This window comes from Anopheles funestus, chromosome 3RL (genome assembly GCF_943734845.2).
Source record: "Anopheles funestus chromosome 3RL, idAnoFuneDA-416_04, whole genome shotgun sequence".
Lineage (NCBI taxonomy): Eukaryota > Metazoa > Arthropoda > Insecta > Diptera > Culicidae > Anopheles > Anopheles funestus.
The window spans coordinates 32,738,544-32,756,526 of record NC_064599.1 but is presented as its reverse complement, the minus strand read 5'-3'; the positions used below and the strand labels follow the sequence as shown (position 1 = coordinate 32,756,526).

General features: G+C 44.0%; 1 protein-coding gene across 1 annotated transcript in view; it reads left to right on the top strand.

Moving 5' to 3' along the window:
• LOC125769994 (dendritic arbor reduction protein 1) overlaps positions 1 to 17,983 on the top strand; it is a 108,129-nt gene that overhangs the window by 47,604 nt on the left and 42,542 nt on the right. The window contains exons 2-5 of the mRNA XM_049439121.1: positions 2,118 to 2,301; positions 2,541 to 3,451; positions 3,518 to 4,034; positions 16,812 to 16,871. Of these exons, the coding sequence (XP_049295078.1) occupies positions 2,118 to 2,301; positions 2,541 to 3,451; positions 3,518 to 4,034; positions 16,812 to 16,871 (1,672 nt within the window). The remainder of the gene's footprint in view (positions 1 to 2,117; positions 2,302 to 2,540; positions 3,452 to 3,517; positions 4,035 to 16,811; positions 16,872 to 17,983) is intronic.

Here is a 17,983-nt window from a genome sequence, read left to right as displayed (position 1 = left end):
AATTTTGTCGTACACAACTAGCTTCCCGGCCTAGCGTAAGTAAGCGAAGAAGCACATTGAATCATGTACCTTGAGAAATCATTCACTCATTGTAAGTGCATTCAGCACCTAACCGCCTGAATCGAATTACTTATTCCACTACAATCGCACGCTACTTCTAATATTGCACCACTAAACAATGCAACGAACCTCTTGTTCAGGTTGTTTTCCTTCCTCCACAAATTCTAAGCAATTGAGATATGAAGTTAATATTCTATCTGCAGCACAAACACCCCGCATATTGGCACACGTATCGTTTCCTCGCCGGTCGAGTGTTCGTTTAGCCGCTGCTAAAGTGTCATCTCACCTCAATCTGACAGCGAACCGCGTTTCCTTCCACAGCGCGCATTTCGATCAGGTAAAGAATCATATAAAATCGATCGTAAATTCTACTACAAAATGCCGCACAACATTTTACATGCACCGCACATGGTGCGCTACCCGGTGCTCTGCCATAGTGCTGTTTGGGGTGGATAATATTTTTTTTACGACCAATTGTATGCAAATACTGCTCGACCATTTTGCTTTATTTAGATGCAATTCTTCTTTTTTTTTGCCATACCGATCGTGGTACGCGCTCATAAGTGTTTAAAATCTGCCGTTTGGTTAGCGATTAATTGTGGTGCCCTTTCCGTGGTTCAATCGCCTCTGGGTGCCGTCGGGTGCTTCTGCACAACTCCACCAAAGGAACCATTTTTCATTTCATGGATGGGTTTTTGCAAACGTGATAAAAATGCATGTTTACGGGTGAATTTATTAACTACCATCGGGTAAGCTAAATTGGGACATGGACATGTGTAGTAACGCAGCAGATGCGCCACATGTTTTACGGTAGATATTTACATAAAAACCATTAAACTCTAATGTAATCTAGAATATTAAAAGTTGCTGTATGTTTCTTTTTATTCTCTCTCTCTCTCTTTTTGGTTAACATTAAACCGTTTCGAATGCTATAAAATTCGATAATTTATAGTCTGTGTAAGCTTCATTCTTTCCGTGTTTTGCATCGTTTTTGGTAGTGATTCCACTTCTTGTTGTCCGGCGTTGTGGTATTGGGGAAGCTATTGAGCACCGTGCAGCACCGGTCACGATCGAAAGCGAATCATTTAATTGCGAAACGGTTTGGCATCACTAGCACTAAATAAATCAATCACACCGAACCCGGGGTGTCTATAATCTGTGTGATTATCGTCCCTTCTTGGTTGTTTGATGTGCAACAGTACGTAAACGTTTGTTTTTGCGCTAACCAATCGGTACATGAACCTGGCAGCACACTGGCAAGTAGCATTTCAGACCGTCACTTTAGCGTCCATCAAGTGATCTAATCGTTTTCCACAGTTTCTCAGCGTCGCAACAGGGATTCTAAGGTGGCCCAGGTACATCCACCAGGCAACCACCATTTCAGCAGACGTTACCAGCTGACGTCAGAAGAAGCTTATGGATCTAGCGTTCGTACGACTTGATGCGAAAGCTTTCACTAGCGCCCATCTGCCAAGCTTTTTGGGGTCGACGGCCCACCGCGCGAAGTGGAAGGGTTGTGTTTATGTAAATTAATGTTCTCAGTGATTAGGATTGACAGGCGCGTGAAGATCGTTTTGAGAAGGTGCAATGGGAAGCGATCATCTGTTTCGTTGATGTTCGTAACAGAGCTGTTGTTGAATGTTTGCTTTGTTTTTTTTTTAGATGTTTTTGTTTAATTTTTGTGACTGATACATATTTCGATTAAAGGGCGTTAAGTTTATATAAACATTTATTATATTTGACATATTCTTTTAATAACATAAACTCATGAAACATTCATCTGCAGTGTTGTGCATCATTAGCAACAGTGCATTTGGTGTCTTCTCCCCATCCACCATTCAACCATTAATGTATAATCCTGTCAAACGCTGCATTTTTTGACAACACGCTAAATGCATTTGTTGTAATGAAACTTCTTATCATAAATTATGTTAAATTGACTTCCCTCCCTCTACATGATATCGACGACCGCCTGTGACAATCTCGAGCAAGCAAGCAACGTTCATTAATATCTCACCCCCTTTTTTCGGTTTTATCATCCGCTCAATTAATTTCAGTCACCAGAATTAGAATTTCGGCATGAGCTGATGGGGCGCATAAATAAATTGGAAACCGATGTCGAGCTGGACGTTGTACCGGGCAGTCAGCATCATCCATCATCCAGCTCACCATTGTCGTCGTCGGGATTATCCAGCTACACCAGCCAGAACTACGAGCATTATGGAAAGGAGTTTTTCTTCGGTACGTATCAATACAAAGTTGATTGTAAAAGGCAACAACGAAACGTAAGGAAGTTCCCAACGCCAGTTAGGAAGGATTGATAGGAGCATTTTTCCCAGCTGTTGGGTGCTACCGTAATGGAAAGACCCTTAAGCTACTTACGCAAAGATAACGATTGGAATTAATTTGAAGTCGACTACCAACAACGGATTAATAAAAATGAATCTTTTCTCTCCATTTCCCCCCCTTTGGCGCAATAGGTAACAAACATCGAGACATGCTGTGCACGGAGTCGGAAGATTCCTTTCTACGGCCACCGCTGTGGGAGGACATCACCAGCTCGATACAGAACATTGACCCCGAAAATGCGATCATGCTTGGTACAATGAACGGCATACCGCAGGTGAAGATGGAAGCCGTCGATGATCCGTTTCTGGAACCGTTGTCCTCGCCATTGCTCAGCCCGCTCGAGATCAAAACGGAAAAGAGCAACCTGCTTGCGCAGAACGCCACCAACCATAATAACAACCTTAGCCATCTACACAACAACAACAACAACAGCATTCACCAAAACCATATGCACAGCGACGTCACCAGCTGTCACACTAATAGCAACAACAATAGTAACACCAGCAACAATGGTAGCAATAATTTCCTCTCGAACAATGGGACCGGCTATACGCACGGCATTGCAACGGCTCACGGTCATCCCAATCAGCACAATCTCAATGGCTATCTAGCTGGAACGAATGGGAGTGGTTCTAGTCTGCAGCTTCTCACTAATCACCCACCTCAGCAACAGCAGCAACAGCAGCAGCAACATCATCAGTCTCAGCAGCTACAACAGCAGCAGCAACACCACACTCAACTACAACATCCCCACCATCAGCAGCACCAGCAGCATCAGCATCATCAGCAACATCATCCACAGCAACATCTGCAGGTGAATCAGAACAATAACTACTATCACTGGCAGCCCCAACAACAGCAACAACATCAAGCACCCGCAGGAACAGCCACATTAGGTCAACCTCCTGGTCCTATGTACCATGGCAAGTACGCACCATCCCAGGGTTCCAATGTTTGCCCAACACCTATATCGAGGCTAATGTACGTTCCTCCATTAACACCACCGAACTCCGATCCCGGAAGTCCCGGGAATAATCTTCAGGTTAGTGTTCTTCATCATATCACAAGACATCCTATCCTTTCAACAAGTATCTCTGTATCTCCTCAGAACCCTCCACGTAGAACTCCACCTCCACCTTATCATCAGCAGCAGCAGCATCAACAACAACAGCAGATTACACTCCAAGGAAACCACATCCATCACCATACGCACACCGGTATGGTGGGTGCCCAGTCAGTTCCGGGTCCGAACACTTCGCAGCAGCTTCAACTCCAACAGCAGCTACCCCAAACCCCCGTCTCAATGTCGCAACCAACGCAACCAAATGCAATTACGGCCAACGGTTCCCTGCATCCATTGCCGGCGATACCGAATGCGATCGGGACGCTTGCAACGGTGACCGGTACGAGCAATGGCAATACCGGCAATACCGGTGGCAACCCACCAGTGTCCACCCGTACCGGAACGTCCTCGCGTGGTTCTAGTTCCAAGCGGCATGGTTCCGCACACAGCATCAACAGCGTGCTAAGCAGTGCCGGTGTCGTGAAGCATATCGTAGGCCGTTACAACCGTCGCAACAATCCCGAGCTGGAGAAACGACGAATACACCACTGTGATTTTATCGGTAAGTACGAAAGACATTGAGCACAATTTCTTGGTCCGCTGGTTCGTTGGGGTTTTCGGTGACCGAACCGTACCTAATTCCCATGAAATCGGTATCGATCGTGTACGGACAGTGGGTCCATTCTCACCACCCCTTCCATCACGGTTGTTGGGTGATCTTTAGTCACCGATAACACGATTGTCCAAATGATCACTTCATTACCAAATGCAGTGTTCGGGCGACAACGCCCCAATTCCGATTCCATGTTCCTGTGCCCGATTCGAAGGGCAGATAATTAATAATATGGATAATTTTGTCCCAGCGCTACGTTACGTTCATTTTATGTTTGGATATGATCGTCATCGTCTGGTCATAAGACGGACGGTAATCACCACCATACACATACACATAGTACGGAGTCTCGGTGAAGACTTTTCCGACCGGCCGGTTCCAGGTGTCATCCATAAACGGAATGTGAGAAAAATCACTCGTCAATTTTTCACTACCACCAGTCCCTTCATTACCCTTCCCAGCCAAACGGGAGGATCACCCATTCCCCCAGGGGGGTTTGACCATCTCGACACCCGACAAAGCTATTCGTATCCCTCCCGACGCATGCATTGGTGCTGCAATAAAATTAAGACATTTACGCGATAATTCATTAGCTCTCGCTCTCGCTCCCCTTTTGATTATGATGTTTGGCGCAAATGCGGCTAGAGGCCCGACGACGATGGAGCAGACGTGCACGTTTTTCCTTTGCGTACGCACCATTTAAAATCGATAATTATCACTTTCGATCCTCGCGCGACGTACACGTTCTCCCTTTCCCAGCTGCGTTGCGATCGCGATCGAGGCGTAAATGGGGTAGCGAAGCGTGAAGTTACCATATTCGAGCTGCGCAGCACCGCGGAAGAAGTAAACACATGGATTGGTCCAACGTGCGATATTCTTTCACGGTAACTAGCCATCGATCAGCTGATGAATCAATTTGTACCACAACGCGGACTTGCAAAAGTTTCATTTTCACCCACATCCAAAAAAGGGATTTTGTGTGGTGTGGTGAACTGAACTTTCGATGCGATTTTTTCCCATCGTTGATCACCGAGGTGTAGTGCAAAACGACTCCTGGCTTACCATGTAGGGCAAATAAGACGATGGTCAGAATAGGGAGGGACCGACTATTGAAACTCTTGGTAATTAGTGCTGATATGGGTAGAACAGCATAGCTAACACTTTTTTATGAATTGACTAAGGGTAATAATGGTAATTTCAATTTTTGGTTTTTTGCTAATAGAGTTTTTAACCTAATTAAATATTTCGGAGTTCACATTTCTTCATTCCTATTCAAAAAGTGTGAGATTCGTGAGAAAATTTCATTATAGTTTCAAGTCCGATGGAGTTGTACAGTAACAAGGAATTCTCAATATCCCTCAAAAACCCCAGGAAATGAATTATTGAAGTAAAAATATTATTTAAAAAAATCGTACAATTTCACAAATGAAAGTAAGATCCTAGAACATTTACAATTTTTTGAGGCATTCCTGCGGCTTCAATGGTTTTGCATTTTGGTATTTGGATTTTGTCGCAACTTTAATTACATTTTACATTTAGAATTTTTTTCTGGTAATTCTCCCAATCAATTCGTGTTTGTGTTCTATTTTCCGTCTATTTAAACTATCCGTCTCCACTTTTTTCTAAACTATTCAAATACCAAAAGGGTTTTTCCGTCTTTTTTTATATCATCAATTTGGTGGTAAAATAAATCTTGATACGGACAGGCCGTTCTAACCAAGCAAAAAAAAAATAAATTTGTAAAACAATTGCCAATAGTGTTTAAACAAATTGTACAGAATCTAAACACTAATTCTTACGATGTGAAACTACAAAACAAACACATTGTAGTTAACTTACTTTCATTAGTATATTGTCGTTTTGCGTATTGAAAGTATTGAAACCACTCCGTTCGTTGTAATCTAAACTTCATCAACACGAAGCAACGCTTAACGCGAACGATTTACCCGCCATCAACCGGGACTATTTCTGAGCCGTTTGTGTTTTTGTCGCTGTTGTTGCAAATTGAGCAAAACCCGGTGATTATTACGACCCGTCACAATCTCGATCAACTCGTCAGCTAATCAGGGCTACCACTGTCGCGACAGAATCATTCCACACCGTCACCGTCACCCCTGTTACGAATGATCCAAACCACCGTCGAATGGGTCGCCGATCAAACGTCATCACCAACGGACTGAACTTACCGTTGGGTGGAAAACTTATCACAACACTCCCAACCCAAACCCTGCGATCCCTTTCGTACCAATTAACTGTAATTTTCACCATGATCCAATTTCACGCGATCGAAATCAATTCGTGCGTGCGTGCAAAAGTGAAATCTCCGTTTTTTTCTGGACAAGTGCACAAGTCCTTGTTTTACGAAGTAGTGAAAAATACTACAAGGAAATGGGCCATTTAATAGGAGATCAGTCACAGAAGTCCAGACAGATGTAACGCCAGTGTTTGGTTTTTTATCCGCCTGCACATTTGATCACCTCCAGATAGATTGGCGATCGGGTTTTCTTCAGTTTTTTTTTTTTCATTGCTTTCCTGTTTAAACCACCAACAGTACCGTGGCACAACAATTGTCCTAACGAAGCGCGTAATTATTTTCTCTAATTAAATCAATTAATGGTGATCGGGTGAGCTACTACCCCGTGGCTGTACGAAGGTACACGTCTCACCTTGCCGGATGTTGGGGAGCAATCTGCACTACTTTTTTTTTGCTTTGGCGCACTTAACACCAGTGTCAGCCCTGCGATACCCTGCGTTCGCCAAAGGAACAGAATTTTTAATCATGATTTATCACATAATAAGATTTAATAATTGCGTCCCAATTGCCCCACCATCGCTTCCACCAGCCTGAAGGAAACAATGATTTATTGATTTCTATTGGTTGTTGCTTTTTTTTTGTTCGCTTAAGTCGCTAGTCGCGCCACTTCTAAACCATTCGCTGTACTTTACCCTCTTTTACACGCCATCCATCTTGCCCGCCACCTGGACGACTGACAGCTGGGAAAGAAGTAAAACCTCCCCATTGGCAAAGTGAAGCGGTGGGTGAAAAAGTTGTCATCGAACCGATTCAGCTTCCGAGCTCCATATAAAGTGGTGAGAAACGTGCGACTTGGTGCGACTAGTGAGCGATGCACTGCAACAGACAGAACTAGTTCCACATATCTTCTGCTGCTCACGTGCAGTCATGTCGTAGATGCGGAAGTTTGGTGGCAAAGAAGGGAAGGAAGGGGGTGTAGGGAACATCATCTTTCCAACCTCCCGTTTGGTAGCTAAATCAGTAGCAACATAATCAAGCGTTCCTGCTAACAACCCTACTGACATGACGTAGGATGCCGAATCGAACCTACATCCACAAGGATTTTCCAGGGATTTGGTCTACCGGGGAGCACCTTTCAACCGTGTCATCTGTCAACGTTGTCTGGTGTGGCTTTGTTGGTGTTGTAGCATTTGGCATGCTACACCACATTAGCCGTGCGACGGAACACATCGTGTGTCACCCCCGGTGGAACAACTATACCTGGCGCTCTATCAGGACAAATGGAGTCTACCTCTTTTACCAAGTTGTGCTTCAAGTTATCCCCTTTCCCAGCGGTTTCGGTTTCGTAAATTGAAAAATCATTAATAACGCGCAATGTTTGTTTGCTGCCTTGTTATTAGTCGCGCTTTACACAACTTCCAATCCAATTGAATTTGTCGATACAATTTATGATTAATCGCGTACCGCATGTGTGAGTGTTGCTCGCAGAAGCACTTCTATTGGTCGCAATTGTTTGTTTTGTTACCGTTGTGTTGTCCGAGGACATGTCGACGGGGGTCACTCAATTGCAGCCACCAAGCAAACAACCACCGTTCAGGGTCTGGATCTAGCAGCTGAACTTCTGAACTTCGCTTCCACCTTTCAGGTTTTTGCCGATGCTTTTGGGGAAGGTGGTTGTGGTGCTTTATTTATGTTTTTATATTCGTTTTTATTTTTATTTTTCCCCCTCGTATTTCGTACAAAGAACGAGCACGGGCACAATCTTGATCGTCACCCGGGCTGCTTTGTCCATTGACGAATGATCGTGAATCAAGATCGAATTCTTAGCTGATGCGAGAGTGTGACGTGATTTTTCTTTACCAATCAATCAAAAAGGTATGATACACGGTTTTTACGCGACACGGCTCCGGGGCAACAGTGTGCTTGTGGCATATGCCAACATGCGGCGAACATTATCGATCGATCTGCTGTTTGGGTTCTAGGCGGTTCGAGATTTGTTTTCGGCCCTTAATCTCAACCTATCGGTGGTGTAGCAACCTCGATTTACGAACCGGCGGATCAATTCTAGTTCATCAGTTCAGAGCACAAGGCATCAGACGCTTGGGGAACATGTTTTAAGTACAGCAACAGCCAACTGTGTACAGCTTACTTTACCCTCGTTAGAGGGCTAGGAAGCATGTGGAGTACACCACACACAAAAAAAAACAATCTACTGCAACAAACCGGATATTGACGATCTAAGCACAAAACAATGTTTCGTTTTTGTTGAAGGTTAATCACCGGGTTTATATCACTTTTAAAGTGGCCAACGTTAGATATGCCTAAATAGCGAGAATAAGTTTTTCCTGGTTCAAATTATTTACAGATAACCTAAAAAAACACAAAAAGGTGTAAATTTTTGTTGACGAAAAGGCCTCTAAACATTTTTGAAAAAAAACTTAAAAAATTTATTTTTAAGATTTAAGTTGTTTTTTTTGCAAATTATTATCTCTTCATTGAATTAAAATAGCTCCAGTTCCTTGAAATGTCTGTAAGCATCGTTTATTTAATTTCTAAATTGAAATGAACTTTATTAGAGACTAATATCATCAAGGAGCAGTCTTTATTTCCATCTCCGACTGTAAATTAAAATGAAAACTAGCCAAGCAGCACAAAATTAGACCTACAGAAGACGTTCCTTATCACGACTTCGGGAGATGTTTCGGAGATTGCCATTTCCCACCCCTCACAGCCCAAGCCAATTGCTCACCAGCGCTCGCTAAACCTTTTACTCATGGTAAATCTGCCTGCCGGAAGCAAGAAAAGCTTCGCAGATCACGGTCGTGTCCCATAAGTCGCAGGGTACCATCAGATAAAATTTAATTAATCCTTATTGCGCTCATGACCGAATCATTAATTAGCTACCATTTTCCAAACGGCGCCCGACCCGATGCACTTTATACGTACACACCAGTGCACCAATGCCAATTGATAATAACCGTTTCACTTTATGACCACCCGCCGTACGGTGCCTGGTGCACCTTCTTCAATAGACAGTTGAATTCGATTGCATTTGGAACTCGTTTCTTCGAGGGATATATGGAGGAGGGGAGTTCCAACTGCAAGTTTCAGCGGTATTGGGAGAGGGTTTTGGGATGGGTACACTTCAGACATTCCGGACCATCCCTGAAGCTTGCGTGAAGAACCAGCTGGGCGGGATACATAGCGAATGCGTTTTGGCCGCATAACGACACAAATTGCACGCTCGTCATGCTAACGTCCAAACAAATCTGGTGACGATTGGATCGTTGGAACGGTTGAAATAGCTACGAAATAGCTCCCAATTGAGTCACCGTGAGTGACCATGGCCACACAGCATCGAAGTAACAAGGGCGGGAGAGCAAAAAGTGAAAGGTTACGCGATTCGCGCGATCGAAGTTGTGAAGTTTTGTTTTTTTTTGGTAAATGATCTTCGCTTCGACTGATCGCACGCATTTATCAAAAGCGATCCCGGGGATACGGTGCGCCTGATACAATTCTATTTTCGATCGGCTACGAATTGCTGCAGTGCTTTCGTTTTCACGCTTGCAGACTGGTGCCGGGATCGCGGGCTGTAATAAATGATCAGAATAAGTTATAAAATTTAATATTTTATTTTTATTTCGCATTGTTGGTTTCGAGGCCACGAAGAGCCCAGCTGGTATGTTTTGCACGGCGGTTTAGCCTTCGATGGGTCATGCAGAAACACCCGACACGAACCAATAAAGCCGGAGTGCCGCACTGACGCTTTTAAGGAAAAGGTATAGCATCGAAAGCGAGATATTACACACAAGGAGAAGAAAAAAAGCAAGCAACAGATCTGCAACGAAATAAAACATATAGTTCAAACTGGACCACTCACCACCAGGTAACCGAGGAGGGCACTGGTTTCGAGTGCGCACTATACCCTTTCAAACGCCCCGAACTGATAGAAGAAGAAAAAAGAAACGATGACGTGAGGTGAGGCCTCGCCGTCAGTCTTATTCATTCATATTTGCTCTGCATGTGATGATTGGCCTGATTTAGGCTTCGGCTTCGCCGTACACATTGGGCGAGCGAATGCCACAAGAGCACTGAGGTAATGAATAGATTGTAGTTTATTGGATTTTTAACCCCACTGAGATCAAATTGCGATTGCACTACGGGCAGCACGCAGCGGGCACCTACCGATCGGGCAGCATCAACCACTGACATACACGTGGGTGTCGTACGTGCTGAAGATCGAAGGAATGTCCGGGAAGGTGAGGATGATTGCAAAACCGATGTTGGCTTCCAACTTTTTGGGGCTGATATCGGGCATGCATGCCGCCTATTTGACGATCTCCACGCCAGGGTCACAAACAAGAGGGAATTGATTGATTTCAACGGTACCATAAACATTTAACCATTATCGCCCGGAGCTCGCGATCGTCGGAACGTTGGCAAGCGGAAAGGAACGCGCGGTACAAAAGGCTATTAAAATATTTTCGAGCTTTATTTTCTTTCGTATGTCCATCGGGACATGATTCGGTAATGTTGGTTTGTGCGGCTAGATCCTCATGCACACGTACTGGCAAAGGGTTCGATCGTAACGCATAACGATCCCATTATGTTGGTGCTTATTGGAGTGTCAATTTCATTTCAACAGGATGGAAGGCGCCTAGACATGAAGTTTCGGTTCCAAAAACGTGCAAAAAAAAAATGGAAACGGATCAACCAACAGGGCATAATTAAGACATCGCAACTTACCAGCCCAAGCTGAGGGATGGAATGGTTCTTTTTACCGATTTTGACAACATCGTTATAATGACCGTTTGGAGCGTGCCAAAGATATGGCTGCCCAGCAGCCAACGAACCCGGTCGAAACGATCAGACGGTGGCCTGCTGGCGTTGGTATGCAAACGCTGGTATGAAAACGAAAGTGAACCATAGTTCACCTTCTCTGGTCGCACGAGTGACCTTAATTATCAGGCCAGCATGCTCTCTGGCATCGATCTGGCGTGCCTCGACACCCTTTCCCGGCGGTTGTATTGGGTGCATAATTTCATTCGCCACGTTCGACGGCCACATTTTGTGATGCCTTTGTTCAACCGTCAGTCATGGTTTTCATGGCGGTAGCGAAAAACCACCATCCGGATCAACCGAAAACACCATTAAACGTGGACCCTACAGCATGCCCGACGACGACGACGACTGGAACGCTAGTATCGCTGGTAAACTATTACCTTTCAACGCGTCATTAAGCATACCCGACGCGTCCGTTTCGCTTCCATACGTGCATCGTGCCACGCTGGTGTTAGGTGACCCGGCAATATGGTGTGCCTGCGAAATTGGGTTTTGATACGACACCGAAAACCGCGTGCCCAAAACGTACTATTTCTGCACAGTCACGGGCTCTGTTTCCTTGGAATGTTGTTTTGTCTCGTTTCAAACTCGCGGTTATGGCCGAGCGTACAATTGAAGCCTGCTGTGTAATTGATGCAATATAAACATGACCTGTGTGAGTCTTTCCGGACAGAAAACCTTGGTAGGCAACCACTATCGGTTATAGTGGCGGTGGAATATTAGATCAGTTAGTTATGCCGTACGTGGGTGAGTAGATTGGATTTACCACAATTGTAGTGATCGTTATCCGGAGCTTTAGTGATGTCTACCTATATGATCGTCTCCTTTCAGCTCGCTTTGTAACAATCTGACAGCTAGAAAGTACTGGAATTGGTTTAAATCGTTAAAAGTTTTTCCACATACTTTTTACTAGAAATATGGCAATTGTCTAGAAATGGCATTGTTTGTCCTACTCCTCAGGCTCAGGAGTTCTTCATGAACGATCAGTTCTTGATCAATCCAGAATCTTCTATCCAAAGAGTTTTTTTCCTTCACGACTGTTAACACCGTTAACGTCTGATCATTTAGCATTGGCTCATAATGATTAACTTTCTGATCATCCCACCAAGTAAATTCATGATCATCTCACCAAATTGCGGGTTATTGAAGGTATTGGTGAAGATTTCGAGGTTTCTGTGGTAACGACACCGGTCTTGACACAACTGGATTGGAACCAAATCTCATTGGGACTATACCAAAAAGGGATTCTTTGTCTTTCGTGGCACTACAACCTATAAATGGAAATTGTATTACTATGCCTTTATAAAGTATGTTTTAAAAAAAACGACTAAATATTTTGTTTGTCTTTCTTTCCTAGTCGATTACAATGAGAGAGGGCAGAAAGCGCGCTTTTCGCCCATATTTATACTGTTTTTCCGCGGCCATTATGTCGACTCCTGTCACAGTGTTCCGACTTAGGCCCGACGATAGTAAAAAGTACACTATACTCGACATTTTAACCAAGACCGGGAGCTTATTTTAAAATGGGCCTCGATAGGCCCATGACCTATCCTCAACATGGTCAAAGTTAATTTTTAAATTTAATTTCATTAAATGCGTGTCGCTTTTCAGCAAGCAAATCTATAAAGATATCACAATCAATGAATCCATGCCAAAAACTCCCATTACACAACTTCCCAGCCACGCGGGAACGCGTGATTGCACAATTAGAAAAACAAAGCTTTTTGCTTACCCGTACGCCTTAATCGGGAGCACAATAGCACGGTTAGAAATCGCTTTTCGCATTCGCGAAAACCAATTGTCCCCACGACACGCAGCAAAGCTGCCGTCCGAGAGCGATCGAAATATCACCAGAGCGATAGGTAAACACCGAATGGCAGCCAAACCGGGAAACGGTTCGCTAAACAATTTAACACCATGTTTGGATAAATGGCTTGAGCTTTTGCCATCGCTTGCCGTCCCGCTGGTGGCGTTGCAGATTTTTTTTCTTTGCGGTCTTCATGTGGTCTTGGGTGTAAGGCGGGCAAAGAAGATTGCCGGCTGTCGCGTGTGGCGTGATAGTATGCTGGTGATAATTTTCCCTCATTTATGCTATTTTGATTAGGTATTATGCACTGGTTTCACTCATGCGCACGGCATAACCTGCTGCCAACAATTCCGCGTGTGAGCATGCCGTCATGAAATGTTTCTAAGCCTGCCTGTGTCTGTGTGGAGCGACATTCACAGCACGAAGCTGATCGCCTCCTGCTGTATCCACACAGCTCGTGCAACAGATTCGTCTCCTTTCTCCGGTGCAACTATTTTCATTAAATTAAATTAAATTATAAAAGTAAATTGAATTCAGCGACCAGCAGACGGTTTTGCTCTTGCCTGCGGTTAGTACAAGGCGCAATCATCCTCCTCGGCCCGAAAAAAACTCACAACCCTTCGGGTTTTGCTTATTTGCCCCCGAGCTACGCGACACCACCCTGCTGGGGCGTGTTTGTGGAGTTATCAGGTTTGTGAAGCAACGTTCCACAGTGATCCTCCCGATCGTCCCCAGGATCGTGCACACCCTACACTTCTGCAGCAATGCAGAAACATTTCTACAACAAATTGTGCGCACTTGCCACGATTTTGTTCGTCCTCGACCGGTGACCGGTGAGAAAGGGGCGAACAGAACGAAGCGAAGTACCTTTCTTTAGGGGTGGAGTGTCTGCAGTGCGCTGTCCAGCGGGCAAAAAAGGGCGCATGTCCAGTGGTGATAAAGTTGGCTCCAACACTAAACCAGACTTTGATCACGACATCATGCTCACAGACGGACGCTAACGATGGACGAGATTTTTGTGTCGATCGTGTGGTGTTTTTTTCCTTTTTTTATTTTGTTGGTTTGTTATTGCCTTCTTCCAGCACTTCTAAGTTGCTGGATCCAGATCGATAGAAATATACAAAAAAAGAGAAGCAGAAACACGTTCCGTGTGGATAGGAAAACCTGCCACGAAGTGCGGACGGTAATAAATAGTGTCTAGGATGAACTAATACTGGAGCTGGTTTTGATTTTTCCAACGATGTTTTCCCTGCCCAGCTGCACTGATAGTCGATTACAATTGAAGTGATATTTGCTCTATATTTATTCCCAAGTCCCAAGTCGTTGATAATTAATACCACTCTCGATCGATGGACACCCCGACAGCTCACCCCGAGTCATACGGTACGCGATTTAAAGGGGAATTAATTTTTGCCCTTGTGATCGCAAACCATATCTCAGCTCATCAGAGGGCATCTTCAGAAACTTGCCCTCTGTTTTTGCCCTTTTAATTCCTTCTGGATCCACGGTTGCTTATCGCCAATGTGGCAAGAGGTTCGACTTTAGGGGTTAATAGATTTAGTTCGTGAGTCCACTTGTTCAAACACACGGCGGAAAAGGTGCATTACGAGTTCACGCCGTACTGGTCGGATTAGAGCTGGAGAGTTAGGAGTGTACTTACTTTTTTTCTATGCAATGTTGCCTTACTATTTCGTCGTGATGACTTGTTTTTTTGTTGTTGCTGCTACTAATTAATTAACGGGATATTTTAAGAGTTCTGTTAAGAATCACAGCAAGTTATTCGGCAAATTACACTAAAAGGTTTCAATATGAATTTTGTCGGTTCAATATAAAAATAATTTTAAATTATATATTTTCCAAGTCATTTAATTCATTTTGATAAAATTATATTTCATTGAGTAAGAATAGCTAATGAAAAATTAAAAAAAAAATATTAAAGTTTTAGATTTCAGCTATCCAAAGTTAAAGTAGGTTCAAACATAAAGATTTTTAACATAAAACAAAAAATAAAAGACATAAAAGAGAAAAACTTAAATTAAACATATTTGCAAGTTATCTTTTTTATGTCTTTATTTTACTAAAGTGGAAAAAAAATTATACAAATTCATCAAATATAAAAACAAACAAGTAAAGATGAAGTTGTTTGCCTATTTTAGTATGGGCAAGAAAATGGTATGTTCTCATCCACAACGATGCTTTACTGCATTTGAGCTACCAATGAAAGACATCCGCTGTTTGGGAACAGTAACCAAACATTGCCACTGTCCGTTGCAAGGCCAATGCTATGACATTTGTCAAAAATAAAAATAAAAATCATGCCGTTTACTACGGACACATGGCACTGGTTTCGCACCAATTCTGCCTCCCCGGGTATCGTTGCAACCGACACCCCATCATGAATCATATTTTACAGTTAGAAGCATAAAGCGCAGTACCATCGCGCACCACTTCTAGCGGGCCGCGTGGTCATGAAAATCCTTGACTTTAGCGTCTAATCTATCTGTCAGCCGGGTAAGGCCATCATTACTAGTAAACACGAAGCCGAAGCAGCTCGTAACATAACCGGCATGTGGAAGAGAAAAGGTACCCCGGGCCTGCCACACTGCAATTATCCAGCATCCTAATGCTGGGCGCTCGTGTGTTCGGAGCATTTTGCGCCCTGCGCCACAAATATAATCCACGGTCCTTGCGGAGTAGTGTCGACAGATCGATGTTATTTTTTTTGTTGTTGCTTGTTCTTCTTTTTGTGTGTACTTTTTGTTGAGTTCGTTTTTGAACTACCCTTGAACTTCACACATATACCGGTAACGTTTGCACAGTGAGCGATCTCCGAACATCAAGAAGCATGTCAGTCTTGTTTTCTTGGTGTCGGGACAGTCGAGGTGAATCGCAAATCTGAGATGACCAGATGTTTTGCTAGAGCCGTAGGTACCGAACGAGGTTTTACCGGCTGGCATAATGCCGTTTATCGGCTTCTAGCTATCGCTGAACCATTTAATGTTGAACCGTGAAACGAATAATTAAGTCGTTGAGCCCATGCCGTGTATAAAGCATTCTGGCCACCTGCTCCGGAATCGTACAATCTCCTCATTGCAGTGCACCTTCGGTTTGAATCACAATCGAGTTGTGCAAAAAAAATAAAAACCATGCACACGCTCAGAACGACGCTGAAGTCGTCATTCGTGGCCATCCGTCTATTGCGTCCACGATCTGACACTGTCGGTCGGTCGTATGCAACGACTTTGACATTTAAACTACTATGCTCACTTTACGATCTGGCTGCCCATACCGAAAATGCGGCACGACCCGGCATCCGATTTCATCTGCAATGGATCTGCTCGATCTGTACCAAATGATACCCACCCCGCTGCACACCAAAAACTCTCCTGAGGCCGTTTGGCTTTATGTGCGGTATAATTAAAGTTATAATTTTAATTAACTCCCATCCTCGGCCGACGGACGTGAACCAGAATGGGTCAGCTTGCGTACCCGGCATTGGAACATTATTTGTCATTCATCATAATAAAACACACAAACCTTTTGGCTACCGGCGTACTTTCCCCTACCCGTAAAAGGTACACCAGGTCTGGTTGAAAATGGTCGTGCAAAAAAAAACACACAGCTGAATGCTTTCCCAGCTTGAGGGCAAGCAGTGCATCATAAGACGGGTTCGTCGCCTGCCGTGGCGCGCATGTCGAACGTTTCAACCACCACTTAGCGCATCATTTGCAATCACTTAGTGCCAATTTTACTTACACATTAATTCCCGAGTTTACGTTTAATTCTATTTTCGTTCCGATTTGTGTTTTTTTTTTATTTCCAGGTTGCACAAAGGTGTACACCAAAAGCTCGCATCTAAAGGCCCATCAACGCATTCATACCGGTAAGTTAAAATTAATTTAATGCCAACGGTGACAAGCCATTGCGGCAGATGCCGGGAAAGTTTCGAATAGCACAAACGATTTGCATTGTTTCTCGTACATTACATCTCCCATTACGAGGGGGATGTACGTGATTGGAAAGAGGGCCGAACGTGGTGATTGAAAAATCGTGCGTGGGAATATTTGTATTTAGTAACCTTTTTTGTTTGTGAAATTTACTGAACTTTTCCTTTTGCATGACTTACTTTCAAAGTTGGGAAATGAGTTATAATATTACATTTAAAGAAAAATATTTTTATTTTTAATTATTGTTCTCGATCATTCTCGTAGCTTAAACTCTCAAGCCATTTATCCATTCCAACTCCACAAACTCTTCCTTGCGATGGTTTCATCTTGAAAGATTCTGTTTTTTAAACCCCCTTTCTCAAACTGCCTGCACCACATTGCAAAGCACATTCCCAAAAATCATCAACCAACAACAATTCCAGCCTCCACCAAAATAGGTCTTGCACGAACCGATTCCTTACAAAACGCATCAACAATTTTCGCACCCGCTCACGATTGTAAAGCTACCCGGAATGGAATGGTTGTTGCTGGGTGGTTTGAACTCCCCCCTTCAAAAATGAATTGTTTCTCAAAAAACCCCCCAATGTAGCACCCAATCCTTGGGATCGCCGTCAGTACCCGTTTGCGTGATTCTGACGAAGGCAAACCCCGGGCATTTTGTCGAGTCCGAAAACTTTCCTCCATCAATCGCCGCTCAGTCGCTGTCCGTCGCTATTTCACCAAATTTTCGATTTCGTCTGTCAAGTGAAAGTCATTCGCAATTGTTCGCACCGGGTTTATATTCTTCCCATTGTACCTGTTCCTTATGCGCGTTGTAAAGCAGCCGCCGGGGGAACCCTTCGCGAAAGCCCCCGCGCGCAACAAAAGAATAAAAGCAGTCTTTCACTCACTCGCTTCACACGCTCGCTTTGACCGCCGGGGCGGCATCTTTTGCGCGAAAACGGTCCTGGCTTGCACGTTTCCCGAACGCACCGAAGCTCCCGCTCCCTTTCGTCATGTCGTACAGGGCCTTTCGTGATACGCAAAAAAGAAATGCCTTCATCTGGTG